This window comes from Aquarana catesbeiana, linkage group LG03 (genome assembly GCF_042186555.1).
Source record: "Aquarana catesbeiana isolate 2022-GZ linkage group LG03, ASM4218655v1, whole genome shotgun sequence".
In the NCBI taxonomy this organism is placed as follows: domain Eukaryota; kingdom Metazoa; phylum Chordata; class Amphibia; order Anura; family Ranidae; genus Aquarana; species Aquarana catesbeiana.
The window spans coordinates 383,942,837-383,954,870 of NC_133326.1; the positions used below are offsets into that span (position 1 = coordinate 383,942,837).

Genomic DNA, 12,034 nt, shown 5'->3' on the forward strand with positions numbered 1-12,034 from the left:
CTTTTTTCAACCTGACTATGTAACTATGTAACAGTGACCCTAAGCACACAACCAAGATAACAAAAGGAGTGGCTATGGGACAACTCTGTGGATGGCCAAGCCAGAGCCCATGCTTGAACTCGATTGAACATCTCTGGAGAGATCTGAAAATGGCTGTGCAACGATGCTCCCCTTTCAACCTGATGGAGCTTGAGAGATCCTGCAAAGAAGAATCGGAAAAACTGCCCAAAAATAGGTGTGCCAAGCTTGTAGGATCATACTCAAAAAGACTTGAGGCTGTAATTGGTCAACAAAGTATCGAGCAAAGGCTATGAATATTTACATACATGTGATTTTTTTAATTTTTTATTTCTAATACATTTGCAAAGAATTCAAACAAACTCCTTTCACGTTGTCATTATGGGGTATTGTTTGTAGAATTTTGAGGAAAATAATGGAATTTAATCCATTTTGGAATACGGCTGTTACATAACAAAATGTGGAAAAAGTGAAGCACTGTGAATACTTTTCAGATGCACTGTATATATTATAATGTCCCCCTTTAATATACAATATTATGCCTGCTCTACATTGGTTTTTGCCATAGCTATAGTAATTGCAGTCCTCTCACTGGCTGCTAAATATCACATTTATAATACTAGGATTAAATAAAAAAGCCTAACATTTTGCCTGGTCATAATTTTATTTATTTTCTTGCCTTTAGCCCAGTTTCACACTGACAGCGGGATTGAAATCGTGTGAGTTCAGCTGAGCTTGTACAATTCATTCCCGCATGTCAGTCCGACTTCGGGGGCGATTTCAGAGACATCTGTGCAGGTTCCTGCACAGATGTTTATACAAATTACACCCCGAAGTCACCAAAAGTAGTACAGAAACTACTTTTTGGAATTGGTGCGTCGTCGCAAATGTGGCATCGCACCGATTCGGACGTTGCCATTGCTGGCAATTGCTGCTGATTTGGCATGTGATTTGACATGAAAAGTGGCAAAATGCTGCGCTGAACCCAAAAAAATATATATAAAACACCAAAAGCAGCTGACACACAGACAAACTAAGTCCACTGAAAATTCAAATACATAAAGTGTAGCACTAGAAACATCCAACGTGTATTACGTATACATGTGAGAAATGTGTAATATAATCGATATGTTAATGGTGTGCTAAAAAACACATGTAGGAAATATGGATAAAACAACATACAAATGTGAAAAAAACAGCAATGAAAACCAGCAATAAATAATCAAAGTGTCTGTAGTGAAATATGGAACAGCAAAAAGTGGAAGTCCATATATTGAAAGGTAAAAGGGTATCTTCTCCAAGAGGGGAGCACCGGTAGACACTGGAAGGCGTGTGGATACTCAAATGGAAAGGAAATAAATGAATACCCTTATCAGATCCGTAGAATGTTAATACCATATAGCAATGCCTCAAATAGGCATGGGGATAAACTCCCGTGATGTCAAGTCGAACGGTGTCCTGTGGGCCACGAGCACCGGTGGAAGGTGGTAGTTGCAGACTGAAGTTGGACAACTGCCGCACACGTTCTCCGATTGTAGAGCGGAATGATCCGGAGGGGCGATTCAATATGGAACCATGGAGAAAGGAAAAAGGAAGCTCCACATGGTGTAGGTCAAAAATGGGATTTATTGAATAAACACCATACACAATTAAAAGTGATCACAAATAGGATAAAAAAATGGCAATGTGGGAAGCTGAAAATGCTAGCCCTAAGCGTTTTTACTAAACAGTCTTCAACAGGGGCATACAGCAGCCTCCCCACATTGCTCTTATTTATAGACTGTACAGAAACTTTAAAATTGGCCAGATCCGCCCCCAACATGGCGCAACCGGAAGTGGAAACTCAGTGAGTACATAAAAACCTATATGCCACATACATAGTCATAACCCCACAGCATGAGAGCTAAAATCAGTGTGACAGACAATAATAACCACTAATGGCATAATGAAAGACACAGTCGGAAGCCTCAGGGAACTATAAAATGACTGCATCTCCCGAGCGGCTTGCGTTCCAAGCCTCATATGCCTAAAGGAAGGAGGAGATGTCAGGAAATCACCAATAGGCTGCTGGTGTCTCATCGGCTCGCCCACAGGAGGCCTGCGTTCCAAGCCTCCTATGCGTGAATGCCAACGTCATCTAAGCACCAGGAGGAGACGGTGCGTCGGGACCAAACGCTGGTGTCTCATCAACACACCCACAGGAGGCTTGCGTTCCAAGCCTCGTATGTGCCGAAGAGACAATCCAGCGAGATTGCCGACGTCATCGCCGCACCAGGAGAGGGCCGTATGCCATGACCAATTGGCAGCTGGTGTTAGGTCAACTCCCACACAGGCGGCTTGCGTACCAAGCCTCGTGTGTGAAGACAATACAGCCCAGGCGCCCTCGTGACCTTACCAATCGTCTAGCGATTGGTCTCACCCTCAGGGTTAAACGGCCAGACCATGCCCCCCTGCGTTCAGCGCTGATGTAAAGACACAGCGCAGGACATAGGGGGCAATGATACACCAGACTGTCACGAAATCCCCATCCTGGCATGTAACAACAAAATACAACAACATGAAAAAAGTACTAGTTACTTACCGGTAACTGTCTTTCTGGGAAATCTTCCAGGACGGCACACCTGAGAGATGAGAGGCTCCTCCCCACAGGAAACACAATCAATCAACAGCTGTTTTAAGTCCACACCCTTCCCCTTGATCCTCAGTTTGTAGAGAAGCAACTCCTGAACCTGTTTCACAAGGGAAATCATTCCTCATAGGCACTCACCTTCTAGTGTTCTAAAATTTTCCCTCCTCCAACGGGTGGGTAGTAGGCCTGCCGTCCTGGAAGATTTCCCAGAAAGACAGTTACCGGTAAGTAACTAGTACTTTTCTCAAGTCATCTTCCAGGACGGCACACCTGAGAGGATAATCAAGTACCTCAGGCCTACCTTAGGGTGGGACCACTGCAAGACCGTCTTGGCGAACCTCGGTTCTGCAGTAAGCTTTACCTTTACTCCATATGCTTGATGAAGGTATCTTAGCTGGATCATGCGGCTGATCTGCCGGTCTACTCCACCGGTGTCCCTGGCTTCTCTGTTTCGGATGCAGGATCTAGGTGGAGTGGGCTCTTAAAGATGGAATCAGAAAACATGTTAAACTTGTAGGTTATCAATGTTGCCTGTCACACATCCAACAATGGCCTATTCTGCCTATAGGTGCTGTTTAGAACCACTAAAAAGATTAATCGGAGACCTGTGTTGTAAGACAAGGACACTACATTGATCCATAAGGGGGCCTGTCTTAACACAACCCTGTCCAGGGAAATAAAACTGCCAAAAAAGGGGGGCCCCTGACAGACAACCCCTTTTTGTTCATTTTTATCTTTACGTCAGCAAAGACTGAAGGGAAACCTACTTAAGGGAAATAGATTAACAAAAACTTAATCCCTGGGTTTAAGGCATGCCCAATCTATAGTTTTACTTACGTCTGAGAGCCTACTCAGGAGATTAACATCTATAGCAGGAGAAGAACACTCATATTGCTACATCTAGTTTTGCTAGAAGGGCAAAATGAAGGCCATGCACCGAGCTGTAACCTATTTGGTCGGTTATACATCTTTATACTTCATCTTCAGGCCATAAAACTCCTCTGAACCGAACTTCCTAAGTTCTTATTAAACAGGGCGATTCATTATCGCCTTCCTCCAGTGACCCATAACTCTACTGGGCTTCAACCCTAGGAAATGGCTCTGGCATCCCGGAATGTAAGGGGTCGAGGCTTTCTGACATGTGACATCTGCAGCCAGAACTCCTGGCCCTTCCACGGAAGAGAAGGCTGAAATACAAAAAGGTGATACATGTATTATTAATATCACAAATAAAAAAAAAAATCATAGATTGTGGACATAGCACAATAGATTTAGACAGAAAGGACACAAGCATAGACAACAATGTTGTGTATCTAAGTGTGACTAGCTAAACCAAAATATCAAATATGGGAAGAGACCCAAATCTGAACCTCACAGTCTGGTTTTCTGATGTGCGGCCAATATGTAAGCATTAAGACACAAACACACCTTAAATGCTGCGCATTTCTGAAGTGCAGCTAGCTAGGTCATAACTGGTAAATACAGAAAGGACAGGAACCCCCTTTTACAGTGGTGTTTTACTGATGTACAGCAAAACAAGGCTATAAAGAGAAGACAGAAAGACCCAAACTTCTATGTTGCGTATTTATGACGAACCACCAAGTACAGTTATAAGACAATCCTTCCTGTTATGCAGTTCTGTAGTGCAGTTACATAGAACCAACAGAGAAAGAACACAAGCAACCTACAGCATTGTGTTTTTCTGAAGTGCCCTAAGGTAAGGCAATATGAAACAGAAAGCACCAACAAGCTTCAATGTTGAGTACTTCTGCTGTGCAGCAACATAAAACAAAGAAACAACAGACAGCCTTTACAGCTGCGATCTTTCTGGTCTACTGCAAAATAAGGCAATAACTCCACAATGAGTATTCCTGCTGCGTTGCAAAACCTGAACCAGAAGGGACAGATAAGCTTAGGGTTCCCACACCCGTGCGACCCAACCTGCCACTTGGGACTGCAAGACGCATGAGAAGTCATTTACTATGGCTTCCAAAGGGTACAATTCGTGACTGTGCAACTCCAGGTCGCAGCGTCTCCAGCAGTCCCTCCTGCTTACGGAACCACAGACCTCAAGATTACACAGGTCGCAGGAAAATCAGTTTTCAGGTCGAACAAACAAGGGGTCCCCATGCTGTGGCTCCCTGGAGGAGTGCAGCCAACAACCCCCTACTGTGTATACCTAAGAAACAGCAAGGAAGATCAATGAGAAACACCACTTACTGCTGTGCCTTTCTGATATACGGACGATAAGGCAGTAAATAAAGGACCTACAGGACACAAACAATGTTCAATCTTTGTGTATGTCTGATGTGTAGCATATACCAATACTGAGCAGAGATGTCATCACCCTCAACGTATCTCCCTGCTGAGCAGCAAAAACAAATCAGAAAAAGACAAACAACCTTCACTGTTGTGTCCTTTCTGATATGCAGCCAATAAGGCAGTAAATGAAAGACATAAAAGGACAGACAACCTTCAATCTTGTATGTGTCTGATGTGCAACAACAATCTTGAATAGAGATAGCACATCCATATTCAAGTGATTTGGCATGTGACTCAACATGTCAAAATCGCATGCCTAAAATCGGCAGCCATTGCCGTTAATAGCGCTGTCTGAATCAGCACGACGTCACCTTGTGGTGCTGCACCGATTACCAATGGCAGTATGTGTACTACCCATGGCACAGGTTCAATTTGTATTTTCCAACAAAATCAGGACCATCCATCTTCACTGCTACCTTTTTGATAAGCAACCAATAAGTCAGTAATACAGGACCCACAGACAGACCTCAATCTTGTATATCGCTGATGTGCAACAATCTAACAATTCTGAATAGAGATAGCACATCCATATTAAAGCGATTTGGCATGCGACTCACATGTCAAATCGCATGTCTAAAATCGGCTATTGCCGTTAACAGCACTGTCTGAATCAGCACGACGCCACCTTATGGTGCTGTACCGATTACCAAAGGCAGTATATGTACTACCCCTGGCACAGGTTCAATTTGTACTTCTGTTATGGAGCCCGACAAATCAGGACCATCAATCTTTCCTGCTGCCTTTCTGATAAGCAACCAATAAGGCAGTAATACAGGACACAAAACCCCACAGACAGACCTCAATCTTGTGTAGGTCTGATGTGCAGCAATATAACAATTATGAGCAGAAAATGTCATCACCAGACTCAATGATGTGCGTTTCTGGCGTGCGGCACAAAACCAGAAAGTACAGACCACTTTCCCTGTTGTATTTTCTGATCTGTAGCCAAACAAAGCAGTACCTTTAGGCTATAAAGGACACCCAACAAGCTTCAGCAGAGATGTCACAAATTTCAATGTGTACTTTAGTTGTGCCACCAAACACCCCAGCAAGGACAAACCTTCACTACTGAGGTCTACTGGTGAGCAGCCAAGAAGGAGTCATGGTGTATCCCTTTATGAAATAACCAAACAGGGGCAATTTATTTCATAGGCATAGCCTGGGCTGTAGATACTAATCCTTCACCACCAGTGAAGGAACCAATCTTAAAATGGTTGGACACCTTACTATAGTAGCTGCTGTCCTACCTTACCTCCGTAGATTGAGCAAACGCTAGCCAGCTCATACACGGGCGGGGCTGATCAGTAACTAAAGTCTCAATGAGCCCAGCCCTAGAGACCAATATAAGACCTCTAAAAAGGGTGGTTACCAATTTAGCCTGGAGGTAAATAGCCACCTGCAGCCCTTTAAAGAAGCAATCATATAGCCATCTAGCTCTTGCATATGTTTGCACAGAAAATCCTTAATCAAAGGATATAGGAAAACGATTTATGGTAAATGGTTTTTAGATCTGTCACTGAGTGGACTGTAGCCCAAACCAACAAAAAGGTTTTTCTTACCCCCTGCATTAAAATATAACCACAATGTAAGAGTGGAGTGGGAGGTTGGAGCTTATGAAAAGTTACCCATAGCAAGCAACCCCCAAAAGGAGGATCTGTCACAAGGGAACCCCTACTGTGCCCCACAAAAGCTTGGTCCCTGCCACATTATTGAAAGTTAGGTCAGCTTTTAAGCATCTTGGAGCAACTTTAAGCAGATTCCTAGCAGCTGGGCTAATAGGGCCAGATAACCTAGTGCACCTGCTGAGCAAGGGAGCTTATTCCTGAATCCTTCAACCATTGCACCATTAATAACTTGTTCAGTGGTATACCTGGCCAGTAAGGAACTCTTTGTTCTACCAGGTCACCCTCTTTGCTGTATTCACCCCTACTAATGTACCACAACCGGGTATGTAGGGAGAGGCTGGCAACCTACTGTTGTGATAACCACAGTGTCTCTGCTATAAGAGGAAGCTGTGGCTGGTGGTTTTTAGCAGTAGCTTCTGGGCTATTTTGTTATGGAGACCCCAGGTCCTGCACTGCACCACTCAGTAAACACAGGTGGAAGGGGAAAAAATGCCTTACCTACCTCTTTCCCATCTGAGGTGGTTTAGGCACACTCGCTCCTCTGCACCACTTGTCCACCATACAGCATCTCTGATGTAAGAGGGAGCTGTGGCTTGTGTCTTTAGCAAAAGCTTCTGGGCTATTTGAATCCAGACCCCAGGGGAGATTATCTCAAATGCCCAGAAACCATCTGGCTGGGATTGGGGATTTTTGACTCACCGTTGTCGTCTTCCCCTTTTGCCACAGCCACCAGGCTTGCTTTTCCATCCTTATGGTCCACACGCAAGGAGGATAGCCACCAAAGTGCCCCCCCCCCCACAACTGCTGTCCCCTTAGGGAGCTGCAAGGTTAGGCTGTGTCCTGCACTGTCCAGTCAGTATATACACATGGGGGGGGGGGGGGGCAATGCCGTACGTTCCTCATTCCCATCTGAGGTGGTTTAGGCAGACATTCACCATAGTGAATTGGTGCCTCCTTGAAAGGAGGATGTGGGCTCCTGCTGACTCTCAGCCTTCCCTTCTGGGTAAGAACGCAGGTCGTTCAGGCGGTGCCCTCCCCAGCAGCCCACGCGAGCTACCAGGGACCCAGGAGTCAGGGGATACGATCCCCCTGGAAAGAACCAATGGCCAGCACCCCCGTCTGAACGGACGTCCAGACAGGTAAGGGGGGAGACAGGATAAAGGCCCCTGAAGTTCTGGGTACACCACTGTACCCAGGGGCCTTCAGCTCTCAGGGGGGCTTTCCCAGTTTCTGCTGCCCCCCCCCCCTGAAGAAAGGATAGGGGAACCCCCCAGGAAGGATAAATATACCCTGCCAGACCCAGAGGCTTCCCAGGGGGAGACCACCAGCCCCAGGCTTCGGTCATTTGGAAAAAAAATAGTTTCGCCGTGTAGGGAGAAACACAATCAAAAACTGAGGATCAAGGGGTAGGGTGTGGACTTAAAACAGCTGTTGATTGATTGTGTTTCCTGTGGGGAGGAGCCTCTCATCTCTCAGGTGTGCCGTCCTGGAAGATGACTTGAGAAATTATGAAAAAATAACATGAAAAATTAAATAAAATACATTAACATAGTACCTGAAATGTAAAATATCTGTACCACCAGAAAACCTCTATAGGGACAGCAGAGTAACATGCGCCCAAGCCTCCCTGGTAAGTGCAAGGCAACGCCACAGTGCTGTCATAAAGGGGAAGACACAACAAAACCGGGGGGTGGATAAAACTAGTGGTAATCTACCAAAAGGTGCAATATCATTCACAGTAGGTGTGAACATCCACGTGTGAGGCCATGATGATGTCGGCATTTACGCACAGGAGGCTTGGAACGCAGGCCTCCTGTGGGCGAGCCGATGAGACACCAGCAGCCCATTGGTGATTTCCTGACATCTCCTCCTTCCTTTAGGCATATGAGGCTTGGAACGCAAGCCGCTCGGGAGATGCAGTCATTTTATAGTTCCCTGAGGCTTCCAACTGTCTTTCATTATGCCATTAGTGGTTATTATTGTCTGTCACACTGATTTTAGCTCTCATGCTGTGGGGTTATGACTATGTATGTGGCATATAGGTTTTTATGTACTCACTGAGTTTCCACTTCCGGTTCCGCCATGTTGGGGGCGGATCTGGCCAATTTTAAAGTTTCTGTACAGTCTATAAATAAGAGCATGTGGGGAGGCTGCTTTATGCCCCTGTTGAAGACTGTTTAGTTGAAACGCGTAGGGATAGCATTTTCAGCTTCCCACATTGCCATTTTTTTTTATCCTATTTGTGATCACTTTTAATCGTGTATGGCGTTTATTCAATATATCCCATTTTTGACCTATACAATGTGGAGCTTCCTTTTTCCTTTCTCCATGGTTCCATATTGAATCGCCCCTCTGGATCATTCCGCTCTACAATCAGAGAACGTGTGCGGCAGTTGTCCAACTTCAGTCTGCAACTACCACCTTCCACCGGTGCTCATGGCCCACGGGACACCGCCCGGCTTGACATCACGGGAGTTTATCCCCATGCCTATTTGACGCATTGCTATAAGGTATTTGCATCCTACGGATCTGGTAAGGGTATCCATTTATTTCCATTCAACATCTGTTTGCTTTGGCATCTGCTGTCTCCTTTCCATTTGAGTATCCACACGCCTTCCAGTGTCTACCGGTGCTCCCCTCTTGGAGAAGATACCCTTTTACCTTTCAATATATGGACTTCCACTTTTTGCTGTTCCATATTTCACTACAGACACTTTGATTATTTATTGCTGTTTTTTTCACATTTGTATGTTGTTTTATCCATATTTCCTACATGTTTTGTAGCACACCATTTACATATTGATCATATCACACATTTCTCACACGTATACGTAATACACGTTGGATGTTTCTAGCGCTGCACTTTATGTATTTGAATGCGATTTGACATGTCAAATTGCATGCCAAATCACATCAATGTGAACCTAGCCTTAGAAAGGATCAATTCTGCACAGCTAAGAGATTCCTGAAGCACGTTTGCAAGTATTTTTTCTGTTCTCCAGGTCACTTTTTTTTGATGGATGTTTAAAAATGTATATTTATACATGTAATGTTTTTACTTTAGGTCATCACGTGTATATTAAAAAGAACTTGCATATCTGTGATACAGTAATGGTAAGTACATGCACACCATACATGGTAATATTCTATACTGATAGCCTATTACACAACCCATTTATGATAACAATCTTAAACTACATATTTCAAAACTCCCTCATTAGTTCAAACAGAGCTGTTTTATGATTTACATATTTTACCATCTTTTGTGAATTTAGCATTATGGCAACCATGATGTTCATCTCTTTCGCAGTCCAATTTTTTCCATGCTTAACAGTTCTGTCCTACTGGAGATACTATACTTACGTAGTTTAAAAAGGTTGCCACACGATTGCCAGTCCCTAAACGCTTGAATACATCAGGTTCCTCTTTCTACAAAATTAAACATGAAAATAAACTGCAGACCTGAAAGAATCATGAAACATTTACCAAGGTACTTACATAATTAAGATATGTTGCAAGCCTATTTCCTTCCGATTTGAGATTGGGGTCAAAGGGACGCTGCAACAGATAATAACTTTTACCCGAATTCAGAAATATATAAAATATATATATATATATATATATGAATATACAACATTTATTAAAATTACGGATTTAGAAAAATGCAATTGTACTTTGCATAAAATATCCAGCTATAAGAGAGACAAAAAGACAGTGGAGGTACATCAACACAAATTTGTGAGATTACACCTGTGAAAAAGCAGGAAAATAACACAAAAACATGACACTCTTAAGCAAGCAAAGCCTTTAGCCACATGTGTTGGTTTAAGCACTGCTAAGCAGCACAGAAGTGTACTATAGCAATTCACCACAGCAAGGGGCATCGATAAATGATGGTTGCCAGTGATTATCAGATGGATACTGAACTTTGAGGTATAATACTAGTGCTTAAAATTTAAAGCTGAACTCCAGGCCCAAAAATGTATATTGAAATATATTTTTCAATAGCCACAAAAGGACATAAAATGGACTTTGTATGAGGCTAATGCCTTTACAGTCACAGATATTACCTACTGGAATATTGTATTGGTGCCTGTGCAGAAAGCAGAACTGTGGATGGAATCCAGTGGGTCCTTCCACAGGCTGTTGCAGAAAACTATGGGGGAAGGGGGCAAGGGGGCAGATGCAAGAACAGTCACCCTGCATAAAGTGAGAGCAGCAGAGCACAGTCTTAATAAGAGAAAGCTCCTGCACAGAGGCAAGGTGCAGGAGTTATTTCCTGTTGTATTACAGAGATCCCCCCCCAAAAAAAAGTACACCAAGATAACACCCATGCCTTTTCAAGCAACATTTGTGTAGGCCAGATTTAAGCTTTAATGTAATGATCTCAGTAGCCCTAAACCAGACCTGGATGGCTTCATCTCACTAGCCAGCAAACGGTTATAAAAAAGGTTAAGACTTGCTGGGTATACATGGAGAATTCTTCTTTTGTTCAACTAGTGGGTTGAGCGAAAAAAAAACGGACAGATTCCCGCATCCACACAAGCGATGAGAATGCAGCAATCTCCCTTGTCACGCTATCATATTCTGACAGTGGAGACTCCCACACCCTCAAGTCAGAATGCAAAAACCAGCACTTCAGCTATTGCCATCGAATGCTGGTTTTCTAGCAGGACCGTTTGACAGAAGCCAGCCTAAAGACCACCACCTGTTGAACAGACAGGGATATACAAACACACACACAGAAATTCAGTAGGGTCCTCCTGAACCAGCTGAATTTCAATACGTGTATACCCTGCGTAAGGAAGGATTTTAAAATCAAATTTAGTTAAAATTACAAAACAATGCAACGTTGTTGCTTTTCTTTATGAATCGAGACGGGTGACTAACCTAAGTGGATTTTTACTTAGCATAGTAAGTTGGAAGACACTTTCATGTTTAAGAAAGAATACTATATGGTCAACACTCCTGTATGTAGGTTTGGGAAACCACATTCTAACTTGGATCTCCGCCCTTCATTCCATCCCACAGGCAGTAGTCCAGATTGATGAAACACGGTCTAACTTTTTGGATTATCCAAAGGCATAAGGCGGGGATGCCTTCTGTCACCCTTAATTTTTGTTCTGACTTTAGAAACTTTACTGTGTGCCATTAGGGCAAACCTAGTACATTACTGACCTTATTAGTAAACCTGGCCATTATAAAGTCATGGCCTATGCGGGTGACCTTTTTATAGTTTTGAACCCCAAGCTGACTCTCCTGAATCTAATGTCACTATTTAACCAATATGGCGACTTATCTAAATATAAGATCAATTATAATAAATCAAAAGCACTTAAAGTGTCTTTACTGTAAGAGTGGGTTTTCGTGCTAAGGCACTCTTTTCCATTTGCCTGGGCCACCACTAGTCTCAAGTTTCTGGGGTTCCAGATCACACGTG

General features: G+C 43.5%; 1 protein-coding gene across 4 annotated transcripts in view; it reads right to left on the bottom strand.

Annotated features, from left to right (window-relative positions):
* Positions 1–12,034, bottom strand: part of P4HA2 (prolyl 4-hydroxylase subunit alpha 2) — a 178,091-nt gene that overhangs the window by 43,267 nt on the left and 122,790 nt on the right. For 2 of the 4 annotated variants that reach the window (XM_073620678.1, XM_073620676.1), the window contains one exon: positions 9,958–10,023. In XM_073620678.1, coding sequence (XP_073476779.1) covers positions 9,958–10,023 — 66 coding nt within the window. Of the gene's footprint in view, positions 1–9,957; positions 10,024–10,092; positions 10,153–12,034 lie in introns of all 4 variants that reach the window. The other 2 variants (XM_073620679.1, XM_073620677.1) reach the window with 2 other exon arrangements.